We start from the raw sequence: 14,555 nt of genomic DNA on the forward strand, positions 1-14,555 counted from the left end.
CTTCTTTAACACCCATTTTTTGATACTTTCTTTTAGACAGGGTGGATTATTTTTTTCTTGTTCAATGATGAATACCATTACAATTGAAAAACAACAAAATGAATTAGAAATTAAAACTGATTGCTATTCTAACAAACGAGCAGCTCAAATACAAGCACTTTTAATAAAGTGCAGCTCAAACCTTTTGGAGAAAGCTGCATTCCTCTGAGCAGAACCCAACACAACCCAGAAAGCTTTTAAAAAATAATTAATTGATTCTTTACAAATTTTGAATTTGGAGGTAGAATCGATATTTGTCAAAAATATCCAAAGTCCAAAAAATTTAAATACATTTATCTCTTCATACATTTACTGTTATTGTAACAGTAAATGTTCTTTTGCTTTAGACAGTAGAATATAAAATGAATAAATCTGAGAGTAGAGTAAGGCTTTATAAAAATAAAGTGGTACAGTAGATATTTACTGTCACTGTCATGAAAAACTAGGAGACATATGAACATGCTCTTAGAATACCTTTCTATTTTACACTTATTCATTGGTTCAAACGCTAAATTGTGACAAATGAAAGTTTTTAGGCAAGTTACTTGAACAGCATTGTGCCGCTCCCTGTAAAATCAGTCAAATCTGAGGTTGCCACTGGACCTTTTCAAAATCAGAGGATTTGTTTGTTGTTTGTACGACAGTTTTAACCTTCATACTGTAAGAAACAAAAACTATCCAGCATTTTTCATTTTTTTTAACTCCCCCACACTTTTTAAGGCAGAAAAAGAACACATTTAATGATTTTTTTTTTAAAGTAAATTAATAAACCAAACCTATAAGTCTCAGGTTTTGAATCTAAAATCATGCATTTTTTCTTCCTGGCAAACATCATGAGCAGATATCGTAGTTTCAATATCAGATTCCACTGCTTTAATAACTGTGATGCATAACAGGAGCAAGTATTAGTTCACTGGATGGTCATCTTCTTTCTCAGTACTCAAAGGAGAAAAGTTGAACAAATGCTTTTTGGGTGAACTTTAAAGGGTTATATCACAATGGGCAGGGTGCAAATTTGCCAAGGGTGGATGGCAAATTTGGCTAAAGCCACTTTGCTATCCCACTCCCACTGAAAAAGCTTTCAAGTAAAGCCACAATTGTAAAAGTGGAAAAATATCTGACATATTGTTGAGTCAAATAAATAAACAAACAGGAGAGACATTTTCTCTTGGTGCAAAAGTGCAATGAACTCACCACTCACTGGGACAGCTGTGAGTGCAACACATTTTTCTTTGCTTTGCAGTTTTTTAATTATGCTTTAGATTAGCTACATATGCTGATTAATGACCTCTTTCCAGTTTTAAAGAAATATGAGGGGTACTTCCCAAAATCTGAGATGCATTCCTCAGTCAAACTGGTTACCATGATTGCCCCACAAAACTGCAGTTTACCAAATAATTAAAGTGAGCTTGCATTACAATAACTTTTGTGAACTTTTGTCCACTTATTACTTTGAAGGGTCAGTCATTTCTAGCATAACCCACCATGAACTGAAACTGCTGTATTAACATTTCCACATTTATCCTAAATATAGAAAAGCTGAGACATCATGAATTATCTCAGTTGTAGCTGAGAAGTCAGTTAAACCTCAAAAGGTTGTTTCTTGTCTATTCAGGTTAAAGTACTAGTATGAACTGTGTCATGCCACAATCTAAAGAAACTCAAGAACAGATGAGAAACAAAGTCATTGATCCCTGTCAGTCTGGAAAAGGGCTACAAAACAATTTCAAAGGCTTCGGGACACCCTCAAACTGCGGTGAGAGACATTTCCCACAAATAGAGAACCCTATCCAGGAGGTCACAGAAGAATCCAGTACAATAGCCGCTGTGGCTGAAAACCACAGGTTTTGAAAATTCAGAAAAAGCTGGAGGTCAAGTTAGAGAGAAGTGAGCTTTTCTCGAAGGTCCACTTCTCTCTTTATTAACATTCCTGAACTAAGTTGTGTGTTTTCCAGCTAAACATGGAAATACAGAACAGATGAGATGTTCAGATCTACTTCAGTTTTAACTCATGTATGGGAAATTAATATTTTCACTCACATTATTCTCAGTTTACATGTAATTCTGAGGTTTTCCTGAAGTTTTCTTTTTTAATAGTATGAACTGGGACTTTTTTTTTTTTTTATCAAAGGCTTTTCCTGAGATGTTTAATACTCTATTTTGACCACTGTATTAAATGAGATATCATGTCTGCTTTATGTCACAATTATGATAAAAAGATCATTTTATCAAAGTGTTAGCTTCAAATGTAGAGGTAAAAATTGCCGTAAAAGATAAAACATACAGAAGTACATCACATAGATAAGTAGAATATCAGAACAGCTGCGACACATCACTATCTCACTGAGTATGCCAATTGCTGTACCTATTGGCCTGCTGTTCAACCAGTTAATGCTCCTTAAAGTATATCTGGAAAGAGTCCTTGTCCTGAGGAAGCCATCGCACTGGTATCCTAGAGATAACTCTCTAACAATATGTGTGCAACTGCAATAAACATGCACAATAACAGTGTGTGGGTCCCAGTCATTACATGTATTATTTTACTCTTCTGAACTCCTTTTTCTGACCACCTGATATTTCCTCTGTGCTTGTACAGCCTTGATCCATGATTTGAATCTGCATTGTTAACTCAGGTGGGTGGGTGTTCAGATATCTGAGGTGAACAGCGTTTTGTGAGTTTCTGAATTTGCAAGTTGTAGTTCCAAATATCCACTAACACAAGTGGTTGTCTATTAAACAGGAAAGTGCTATTTAAACTATTAAAACTCAATACAAACAAGTTCCAGCTGTAGCATGCACTATGAAGTATGCTCAGTAAAACCAGAGCACTACTGAAAACCCAGCATTAATCCTGAAGTTAATGCTTTAGTTTAAGCTTCCTGTATGCAAAATTTTTGTTTTTACAGAATTGTTATCCTGGAAAAATTCTCTTTCTGTAATTTTAATTTTAAATTGCTTTTTTTTTTTACTTTGGCTGAAGTACGGTCAAAAGCTTTCATTTACTATATGCACTATAATTAACTTTCTTTCCTCCTACATATCACAATAAGTGGTATTACTGCAGCTTGGACGCAATCAGAAACCACTGCAGCTCAGCTTTTATTATCATTATGGTAACCTAGCATGCTGCTTTCAAAATGATTAAATAGTTTTTCTATTTACAATAGTTGTAGTACAATGACTCTTACTTTGATCCAAAATAAAAACCAGTGCAGATAAATCAGATGAATAACACTACTGCTTTAATTGTCTCAACTGTGTTTATTATTGATGTATACAAGTTTACTGAATAAAAATATTCAGTAAATTTATATACTTGGATGCATTTATTGATTGTTGGGTACTTGCAAGAAAAAAGATTGAATAGGGATAAAGTTGATGAACCATACCATCTTTAAGCAACATAATGATCAGCAAGCAGGAGTATGGCTTTATGCCAAGAAAAAGCACTACAGGCTGATGTTTGCTGTGAGAGTGCTTCTCTCGGTATGGAGAAAGTCAGAAGAGGTGCACTGTGTCTTTTATGAATTTAGAAAAAACAGAGGAGCTGAGGTATTGCACGAAGTCAGAAGTGGCAGAGAAGAACAAAGGGTAATGTGGGACAGTGAGATAGTCGTGAGGAGTGGAATAGGAGTGACAGACGGGTTAAAGGTGGGCATGGAGGGCATCAGATATCTACTCTGAGCCCATCATCAGAGATCTTGTTTGCGGTTGTGATGGACAAGTTGACAAATCAGGTCAGGCAGACGTCTCTGTGAACAATGATGTTTGCAGACGATACTTATCTGTAGTGAGAGCAGGACCAGGTGGAAGAGACTATTGAGAGGTGGAGCCATAATCTAGAGAGAAGAGGAATGCAAGTAAGACAGAATGAGTGAGGATAGAAAGAGTAGAAGTAGTAAAGATAGATGAGTTTAAATTCCTGGGTTTAACAATTCAGAGTGCACTGGAGAGTGAGTGGAGATCAGTGTCAGGTGTGATTTGGGACAGAAGAATAGCAGGAAGCGTGAAAGGGAAGGTTTACAAGATGGCAGCAGGCCTACTGTGATGTATGGTTCAGGTTATGGTTTTTGCACTAACAAAAACATGGGAGGCAGAGCTGTATATGTTAAGACTTTCACTAGGACTAGGATGAACAATATTAGAAATGAATACATGAGAGCGAAAACTTGGGTTGGGTTTTGCATTTTTGCACAGCACACTGAGAGGATTTTTTCCTAAATCTTCAGTCTTTCCTCAATAAATGAGTCAGGTGGAGTAAAACAAGTCCAAATTGTCAACATTTTAATGATTAAATTGTAAATACAGATGGAAAGTTTATGATAACAGAATATTTTTCTATAAGATGAGAATTTTTGAGCATGGGATTGTTGAGCAAGTTTTTTAATCTAACACGTCTTAAAATTGTCATGACCAGTCACACCAAAGCAGATCGCCGGCTGATTAAAGATCCTGGATATAGTAACAAAAGATATTCTTGATTTAGAAAGCAAAGCGAAAACCCTTTAAACTTGTTTCCATCTAAGACTATGTCCACACATAGACGGGTATTTTTGTTAGTGGAGATTTTCCATTTTCGTTTAATAAAAAAAAAAAATCATCTTCCACACGTTCCTTTTTATTAAAATATCTCTATGATATAATGCTGTGTCGAAATGTTGGCCAATCAGAAGTCTAGATGGTGCATAGAAGCAGAAATGAGTCCTATGTGTGGACAGACAGTGAGGTGGAATTATTCCTTAATATTACACTTAGGTTGTGAGAGTGTGTTGAATGTAAAAGCTACGTCCAAAGTTCACTCTGTCTTTCCAAGTGGAGGGGCAGCAACTGCGTGTGTATATGTAAGCATGTAAAAACTGCAGATCTGACGTTAAAAAAGGCGCACACCTTTGACGTTGCGTGGCTAGATCTCCATTTTGCTCGTCCACATGTAAACGCAAAAACTGAGTTTTTCGAAAATCTCCACCCTGGCAGGAGTTTTAAAAAATCTCAGTTTTCAGTGGACAAAAGGCCCAAACGCATAGAAAAAGCTGTGTTTTCAAAAATACCCGTGTATGTGTGGACGTAGCCTAAGTGGCCACTGTTTTCTGTTCAGCTTCACTTCAGGAGTTGATCTCATGGCTCTGTTTTCTGCACTATTTGTTGGGCATGGATGTTAAGTTATGGAGAAATTCTCTTCTCACATATCCAGAAGTGTTTATTGGAACATGTTTCATCATTCCAGCTGTTTTGCGAGTCGTAAACCTTTATCTGTCCACAATTTTCCGTTCTGCCACCATTTGGTTCACCACTATTCCAGTAGCTGAAATACAGATAAAATTATAAGAGTTAAACTCAACAGATCAGTCAGCCTTTTGTTTTTAGTAACAAGATATGAATTAAATTAAGTTAGTTAATGTACTTGATGATATAAGAAGACTTTATGGACAAGAGAGGAATTTAATTTTTATTTCAACCTTGTGGTCATGCGAGTCCCATCCACCCATTTCCATCTTCCGTCTGTCTCTGAGTCAGTCAGTCCAATCCACAAAGACTTCTTGAACTGGTTCACAAAATTCTAGTTGAAAGACAAGTAAGTGTAAATATACAGAACTTAAAGTGATGTGTCAGTGCATTCTCTGATTTCATTCAGTGTTTTATTCTGAACATAGTACATTAATTTATGTTTGCACACACACACCTGTTCCTCTCGGCTGTTGATAATCATCAGGTGTGCACCTTTTTGAAGACAGTCTTGTCTGCTTTCTTCCCAGGATTTCTTCTCCGAAGACACTTGGTACAAACTATCACTGAAGGCCACCCAGTTTTCTCGGCAATCTGTTTAAGAAAAACAGAATAATAATTTGGGCTTTGTTAGGATCTTATCTTTAAGGCTAATATCTCATAATTAGCCTCACATATTTGTTACACAAGTGTCAGTTGTACAAATTCACAAAGCTTTAACATATGAAAGAAAAAAAACACTGTCCTATTGTTGCACAATATGTCTAGTTTTACATCAAATAAAAAAGTTTATTTTGGTTTTGTGTTTTAAAAGAACATAAAAAGAAATGCATCATTTTTGTGCATTCAGAAGGAGTGTGTGGGAAATATATATTTTATCTAAGGATTTTGCTTGAGTCAGCAACTGTTACTGACCACTGAAAATAAGGAGAAACTCGAGGTTTTGTCCAAGGTCCACTTCTCAGTTAGAAGGCTTCATGGTGCTTTAGTAATTTCTAACATAACACACACTGTGAACTGAAACTGCAGTATTAAAATTTCTGTCATTGGTTAGGTGTCTTTCACAACTAAATATGGAAATAAAAAAACAGCTGAGACATACTGGTTGAAGTTGAAGATAAAAATGACGAGAATCTTTTTTCCTTCTCTACATGGATTAAAGCACCAGTATGAGCTATATCTAAATAGACTTAGAACATATGAAATATTCATATATTCACATTAAGCTTAATTTACATTTAATTCTAGGTTTTACTGAGGCTTTCTTTTTTAATAGTATGGAACTGTCCAGATGTTAATATGGTTTAAGGGACACTGAATTTCACTTTAAGTCTTGACCAGTATCGTTAACGCTGTGATTCAAGAATGCATTAAATGAGAAAAAAACAACAACAACACCGTCATGTACTTGAATGTTAACTTCAAATGTAAAGGAAAACATTTCTGTACGAGATAAAATGGAAACAAATAATTACCCTGAAGTTTTCTCTGAAGATTGTCTCTATTTTTGGTCATGTCTTCAAATCTTGTCTGGAGCTGGTCTCTCTCTTTAACTTTGTTGTTGTAACTGGTCAGTAACTGTTCTCGTTCGGTTGTCAGGTTGTTGTAACTGGTCAGCAATTGGTCCTTTTCAGTTTTCAAGTTGTTGTAACTGGTCAGTAACTGTTCTCGTTCGGTTGTCAGGTTGTTGTAACTGGTCAGCAATTGGTCCTTTTCAGTTTTCAAGTTGTTGTAACTGGTCAGTAACTGTTCTCGTTCGGTTGTCAGGTTGTTGTAACTGGTCAGCAATTGGTCCTTTTCAGTTTTCAAGTTGTTGTAACTGGTCAGTAACTGTTCTCGTTCGGTTGTCAGGTTGTTGTAACTGGTCAGTAATTGGTTTCTCTCGCTGGTCAAGTTGTTGTAAAGACTGTGTAGCAACACTGTGTCCATTTCACCAGGAGATTTGCCTTGGGTGACTGTAGGACATGCCAATATCAAATAAAAACATTGCCTGTGAGGATTTTAGCATGCTAATTACATATTTCTTGTACTCACAGAGAAAAACCACAGTTATGAATCCAATCAGGAGGAAAAGACACAGCAGACCCAGAAGAACCACAGCAGCTCTGCAGTAACTCTTCTTTACAAATTCAGACTCTGCAGGTAAAAGTTTATATTTGTTACAATGCTAAAGGTGAAGAATATTTACATCCTCATATAGTTTATCATAACATAAAATACTATTTTCTCTACAAAGTAACATGTGAACTTCTGCTCTTGAAATCAACATCTGACCACAAAGAAGCAAACTTGTTTCTGTGTGATTATGGCTGTGACACAAATACTGTGATTGTCGCACAGTATTTTATTGTATTATTTTCTCTTTTGAACTTAGAATCCGGCAACCACACACAACAGTATAAATAAAAACTAACACTGAAACTAATAAAAACCAAAGATTTTTGGTTTATTAAACTATTAAAACTGAACTGAAATAAACACACGCTGAATGTGTTTGAGCCTGTCCTGAATTAAAAACAAAAATTATAATTTAATCAAAATTATGGGCCAAGGGTCACCTGTCAACTAGTCATTTCAGCACAATCAAATACAGATTAAAAAAATACCTTAAAATATAAATCTTTAAAATTAAAAACAAAACATCCAAAACTACAGTAACTTTGCAGCAAACCGGACCCTACATCTACCCGGTATTAGTTTTACTTTTTGTTTTATTTCTGCACAATAATTCATCATCACATATCAATGCAGTATCTAAATCTAATATGTTTACTTGTTTTTGTTTATTACCTGGGAGTCCAAGTCCAGTCGTTTCACATTGCACAGTTTGACTCACTTCATCATCGATATAATTCTCTACCAGCCTTCTCAACTTTATGTTGCTGCCTGATATTTCTTCCATGCCCATATAGGCTTGATCCATGATTTTACTGGTATTGCTGGCTCAGTTGGGTCCTTATGTATCTGAGGCGATCAGCATTTTGTGAGCGTGTGAACTGTGTAAAAATCCACTGGCACAAGCAATTCTTTATTTAACAGGAAACTAAGAGCTAGAGGAATGAAATGCTGCTTTCATTTCCCTGAATCCTGGCACACCTCAGGACTGTTGTTGGGTTATGACTGCATTTGTCTTTGCCTTTGAATACACAGACAACACTCAACTGAAACCAATTACTGTATGTCATACTTGGAGTACAAGTAGAACAATAGAAATGACCACTGCATGGGAGTTCATTTGCACACATGCTGGCACGGTAAGAACACTTTTTGTCTATATATACACTTCCTCTCCCGCTCGCCCCTGCTGGCGGTCTATCTTTCAAGCTCGGGTCCTTGGCCTGGGAGCTTGAGGGTCCTGCGCAGTATCTTAGCTGTTCCTAGGACTGCGCTCTTCTGGACAGAGATCTCCGATGTTGTTCCTGGGATCTGCTGGAGCCACTCGCCTAGTTTGGTCACCACACCTGGTGCTCCCTTGGTATTTCTTGAGCTTCTCGTGTTCCTTCTTCCTGATGTTGCTGACATTGGGAACCACTACATCTATCACTACTGTTTGACTATGTCCGGTTGGTTAGCCACCACTGGAAATCCCATATATATATATTAGGGGTGCAACGATGCTCGTATCGATACTGAACCGTTCGATACAGTGCTTTCGGTTCGGTACGCATATGTATCGAACAATACAAAATTTTTAATTTATTTGATCAACTTTTCTTCTGACGATGCTGTCTGTGTTGCGAGCTCAGTGGATCTGCGTTCGACTACTCCGCCTAGGCTGCACTGTCGAGCGCAGATCCACTGAGCGCAGCGCAAGCTAGCAAGACAGGAGCTAAGCTCATTGCAACATGGCAAATTGAACCTCCCCCACCCTCATTCAGATCTGGCCTTTGGAACTATCTTGGTCTTCATGTGAAGTATGACCTTGAAGGTAAGCACGTCATGGACAAAAGTAAAACAGTATGTCGAATGTGCCACGCAATGCTCAATTACATGGGTGGGAACTACTGTGTTAGCGCAGTTAGCTTGTTAACGTGTTGACGTCGTCCAGCCCCATGCACGGGGCGATCGGCGGTAGCTCGTTAACGGAGATTTACCATGTTGTGGCGTTAACGTCATTTCAGATTAACGCTGACAGCACTAGTGGGAACAAAATGAATATGACTGCACATTTATGCCGACATCATCCTAGTGCAAAGATAAGTGGAAGCAGACAAAAACAACAAGCATGCATGCTACAAACTTTACCCGAGTCATTTAGACAGCCGTTAGCACATGATTCTCCTTATGGGGACCTGATATATTTAATATGCTGCTGAGAGTATCCCCTGGAAGAAGCATATAGTATAGCTTTTATTTTGGAAAGAGCCATTTCTCTGTAATAAACTCTCTTTTCCAAAGATGAGTGTTTTCCCAATCAGATAGAATTATTATTTTATCCCCTTGTTGTTTCAGCAACATTAAATTTAAAAACTGTACGTTTGAGTTAAAATATATATTTATAATTTTAATAAATGACAAATTAAAAAAGCATGAACATTTTTTTGTATCGAAAAAATATCGAACTGTGACACCAAAGTATCGAACCGAACCGTGAATTTTGTGTATCGTTGCACCCCTAATATATATATATATATATAATTAAATAATTTAATTTTGTAACTTCTTCTCACAGCACAGACTACTTTTGATGCAAAATTTATATTTTACATTACAGACAGGTCAGAGAGATGGACATATACTTCATTCTTTAGGTGAACCCACCACCAATAAGCAGCCATTATCATTTTTGTAATTGATTCAGTGAACTAAGTTGGATGTATCGCTCTCTCTTTTTTTAGTTTATTTAACAGAAAAATGAAACTGATGCACTCTGATAAACTTAGAATTAACCCTTTAAAATTACATATGGCTACCAGTGGAAACCACCATGTTTCCCCACCATCTTGAATACACTAGCTGAAGTGTGCACCACCTTTCTATTTATTTGCACTTTTGGCTAGAGACCAGCCACATACATTGTATTCCAAATGAGGAGAAGAATAAAATTTGTGGGCATTTGTTTACTGTAGGGGCAAATTTTAATTTGTGTCTGCACCTTAAGACTCCAGATGTGAAGGATCATTTCTATCTCTTACCATCTGAGAAGACGTCCTAACAACCTAACTGGCATCTAGATAAAATATTAACCTTTTCACCTTAACCGAAGTCAGGAAACTAACATACAAATAACTGCATATGCATGCTTATTTATTCCCGATATTGTGACAATGACTTATTATCAGAAGATTAGACACCTTTTTGTCTCAAGACAGCTGAAAACAAGCCTGCTAAATAAGAAAAACCTCTGCGGGTGATAAGCTAACATTATAGCAGGAAATTTTTGGCTGGAAAAAAATCATGCTTTCCTTCTGATAAACAATTTGATTATATTCTCACATTGTATGAAAGTCACTAAGTGACCAAGTACAACATTGCTTGATCCACTTAAAAGAAGGTTTCAGTAATGCCGGCTAATTCTAAATTACAGCAGCTAACAGCAGCTGTGACGGCTGCAATTACAGCCAGATACAGTGGTAATATCAACTAAACATCAGTGTTACATTAAAGATGTACAATAACACTACACTTACATATTTGTCTTTCTTTAAATATGTAAATTAATTTACTGGGTAATAAAGAATTGGTTTTGGTTTAGAACTAATTTACTTATAAAATCACATAATACTGTATTCTAAAATAAGTGCACAAATTTTAGTTTATACTGTTATGTCTATGATTTAGTCTGTCTTTGTTTTCTGAGTTACCTCAATGGAATCTGCTCCCAGTCCCTTGTTGGATAAGCTAAGAGGTGGAAAAGGGATGGAGCAAGCCCATATGGAGAACTGCAATTTGGGTCTTGACCACTATTTAAGTTTCCCCTTTTTCTTGTTTAGGTAGGTCAGTTTGTTTGAGTTAGTAGTATTGTTTGTTGCCTGCTTTTGAGTAGAGCTCTGTTACTTTGATGTGTGTTGTGTGTGTGTGTGTGTGGGGGGGGGGGGGGGGGGGTGCCTCCACAACCATCCACATCACCACCGCGGCTTACAACAGCGTGAGGTGGGTGACTATTTTTTGCTGGTCACATTTTCTCTATGGAGGCCATGCAAACGGATCCTGATTTGCTGGTTTATGGGCTCAGCTATGAAAAGAATGTTCGCGATTATGAAATATCTAAGACTGAGAATACTCCTGTCAAAACACAGTAACAAAATGACTGTTGGTGGGGCAGCCATCAGCAATCCCATTAGCAGAGGTGCAGTCATTAAGCCACCAAAGACGCCTTCCTCAGACTGTCTTATTCCTCTTCACAATTATTTGGTGTTGCTCATACTAAAGACTGTCCTACCATGGAGAATACTAGTTTTACTCTTCCTGTGACTACCTCTGTTTTTGACTGTTATCCAAAACGAAAGTCCAAAATGTCAGTCTGGACCAGAACTTTAAAACTAGCAGGAAATAAACCTTTGAAAACTGCCATCTTGACTCCTCTTTCACTGTTTTAACTTCATGTTAGTCCCTCCTATCCCGCTGGTAACATACAACTTCTTCAAACTGACCAGCCAATCAGTCTTTCCAAAGTTGTATTTATATCATTCCCACAAACCTTCATTACACTCAGCACATGATTATTAAGACATTATTTATATATCTCAAACGAGCTGGCCCCAGTGTTTTCTGGCATTTTCAACTCCTCACTGCAGGCATGTCATGTGCCTGCCTGCTTCAAGTCCTCTACCATAATCCCTGTCCCCAAGAAACCCAGGATCACTGGACTAAATGACTACAGACCCGTGGCTCTGACATCTGTGGTCATGAAGTCTTTTGAGCGCCTGGTTCTCTCCTATCTCAAGACCCTCACGGCCCCCCTCCTGGACCCCCTGCAGTTTGCATACAGAGCCAACAGGTCTGTAGATGACGCCATCAACATGGCCCTACACTTCATCCTGCAGCATCTGGACTCCCCAGGAACCTACGCCAGGATCCTGTTTGTGGACTTCAGCTCTGCCTTCAATACCATCCTTCCAGACCATCTCCGAGGCAAGCTTTCCCAGATGAATGTGCCTGATCCCATCTGCCGGTGGATCACTGACTTCCTGATGGACAGGAAACAGCATGTGAGGCTGGGAAAGAATGTCTCGGACTCCTGGACCATCAGCACCGGCTCCCCTCAGGGCTGTGTTCTTTCTCCCCTGCTCTTCTCCCTGTATACTAACTGCTGCACCTCCACCCACCAGTCTGTCAAGCTAATCAAGTTTGCAGATGACACCACCGTTATTGGACTCATCTCGGACGGGGATGAGTCTGCCTACAGGAGGGAGGTTGAACGTCTGGTGTCCTGGTGCAGCCACAACAACCTGGTGCTGAATGCCCAGAAGACAGTGGAGATTTGTTTTGTTTGAACAAAACAAATTGCTTTAACTTATTTAACAATACATACATCGTAAGTGAAAAGAATATCAAATAAAACTTCATGTTAAATGGCAGCACATACAGGGAGTGCAGAATTATTAGGCAAATGAGTATTTTGTCCACATCATCCTCTTCATGCATGTTGTCTTACTCCAAGCTGTATAGGCTCGAAAGCCTACTACCAATTAAGCATATTAGGTGATGTGCAACTCTGTAATGAGAAGGGGTGTGGTCTAATGACATCAACACCCTATATCAGGTGTGCATAATTATTAGGCAACTTCCTTTCCTTTGGCAAAATGGGTCAAAAGAAGGACTTGACAGGCTCAGAAAAGTCAAAAATAGTGAGATATCTTGCAGAGGGATGCAGCAGTCTCAAAATTGCAAAGCTTCTGAAGCGTGATCATCGAACAATCAAGCGTTTTTTTCAAAATAGTCAACAGGGTCGCAAGAAGCGTGTGGAAAAACCAAGGCGCAAAATAACTGCCCATGAACTGAGAAAAGTCAAGACTGGGCCAAGAAATATCTCAAGACTGATATTTCTAAGGTTTTATGGACTGATGAAATAAGAGTGAGTCTTGATGGGCCAGATGGATGGGCCCGTGGCTGGATTGGTAAAGGACAGAGAGCTCCAGTCCGACTCAGACGCCAGCAAGGTGGAGGTGGAGTACTGGTTTGGGCTGGTATCATCAAAGATGAGCTTGTGGGGCCTTGTGGGTTGAGGATGGAGTCAAGCTCAACTCCCAGTCCTACTGCCAGTTTCTGGAAGACACCTTCTTCAAGCAGTGGTACAGGAAGAAGTCTGCATCCTTCAAGAAAAACATGATTTTCATGCAGGACAATGCTCCATCACACGCGTCCAAGTACTCCACAGCGTGGCTGGCAAGAAAGGGTATAAAAGAAGAAAAACTAATGACATGGCCTCCTTGTTCACCTGATCTGAACCCCATTGAGAACCTGTGGTCCATCATCAAATGTGAGATTTACAAGGAGGGAAAACAGTACACCTCTCTGAACAGTGTCTGGGAGGCTGTGGTTGTGGTTGAGTTTTTTGGGTTCATTGAGAACATGGTTGTTGTTCAATAATAAAATTATTCCTCAAAAATACAACTTGCCTAATAATTCTGCACTCCCTGTATTTAGTCAGTTTTTTTGCTACTAGAGAAAAAACTGTCACTTGTTCCGAGAGGCAAAAGAGGAACTGGGGTAATCAGAATTTGAATCAGCATACATAAGTAAGTCATGAGTCGCAGACATGTATGTGAGGGTAGTGAAAAAACTGTTATGAGGATAGTGAGCAATGTTGTGCTTGTTTAAGCACAGCATTGATTAATTAAGCATTCTCCTTTTTAAATGTGTAATTTTTAAATCAAATATAGCTTACAATCTAGTGTAATAACAAGTCACGTTAAAGCAGATCCCCTGCTGGTTAAAGATCCTGGATATAAGGATAAGTATTACACACATCTAGGTAAATGTATTTGTAGGTGTGCAACCGCCATGAAATTTCCATCAGATGTCGGTAACAACCCATTCAATCCACACATGTAAAGAAATCAAACAATAGATATGCATAGATTAGGTTATGTTTAAAAGTGAGAAATAACACAGGGGGAAAGTATTAAACATGCTTACTCAAATGTATTTAATACTTCATACAAAAGCCTTTGTCTGCGATGATTGCTTTAATTACGATGCCTACTTACATTGCTTGGGTGTGATTTTGGCTCAGTCTTTCACACAAACTATCTTCAACTCCTGAAGGTTCTGTAGATCCTTCTGTGAACTCTGAGCTTTGCTTCTTTCCATAGATTTTCAGCTCGATTCAGCTCAGGCGATTGGCTGGG

At 38.2% G+C, this 14,555-nt stretch overlaps 1 protein-coding gene across 1 annotated transcript; it reads right to left on the bottom strand.

Annotated features, from left to right (window-relative positions):
* Positions 1-4,805: 4,805 nt before the first annotated feature.
* Positions 4,806-8,346, bottom strand: LOC309708078 (uncharacterized protein). Its single transcript, XM_082535821.1, has 6 exons — positions 8,053-8,346; positions 7,297-7,398; positions 6,738-7,217; positions 5,720-5,856; positions 5,496-5,596; positions 4,806-5,341 (listed from the first exon to the last, which is right to left on the bottom strand). Exons 1-6 carry the CDS (start codon positions 8,183-8,185, stop codon positions 5,200-5,202), a joined length of 1,095 nt encoding a protein of 364 aa, XP_082391947.1. The 5' UTR covers positions 8,186-8,346; the 3' UTR covers positions 4,806-5,199.
* Between the last annotated feature and the right edge of the window lie 6,209 nt (positions 8,347-14,555).

This window comes from Aulonocara stuartgranti (genome assembly GCF_965226115.1).
Source record: "Aulonocara stuartgranti genome assembly, chromosome: 6".
NCBI classification, from domain to species: domain Eukaryota; kingdom Metazoa; phylum Chordata; class Actinopteri; order Cichliformes; family Cichlidae; genus Aulonocara; species Aulonocara stuartgranti.

Bases quoted from the DNA above. Each gene is read 5' to 3' on its own strand.
- LOC309708078 (XM_082535821.1), bottom strand. From the start codon at position 8,185: ATGGATCAAGCCTATATGGGCATGGAAGAAATATCAGGCAGCAACATA. The intron at 7,399-8,052 runs GTAATAAACAAA...TTTTACCTGCAG, and splicing joins GACTGGACTTGGACTCCCAG to AGTCTGAATTTGTAAAGAAG. The intron at 5,597-5,719 runs GTGTGTGTGTGC...TCTTTCAACTAG, and splicing joins TCAACAGCCGAGAGGAACAG to AATTTTGTGAACCAGTTCAA.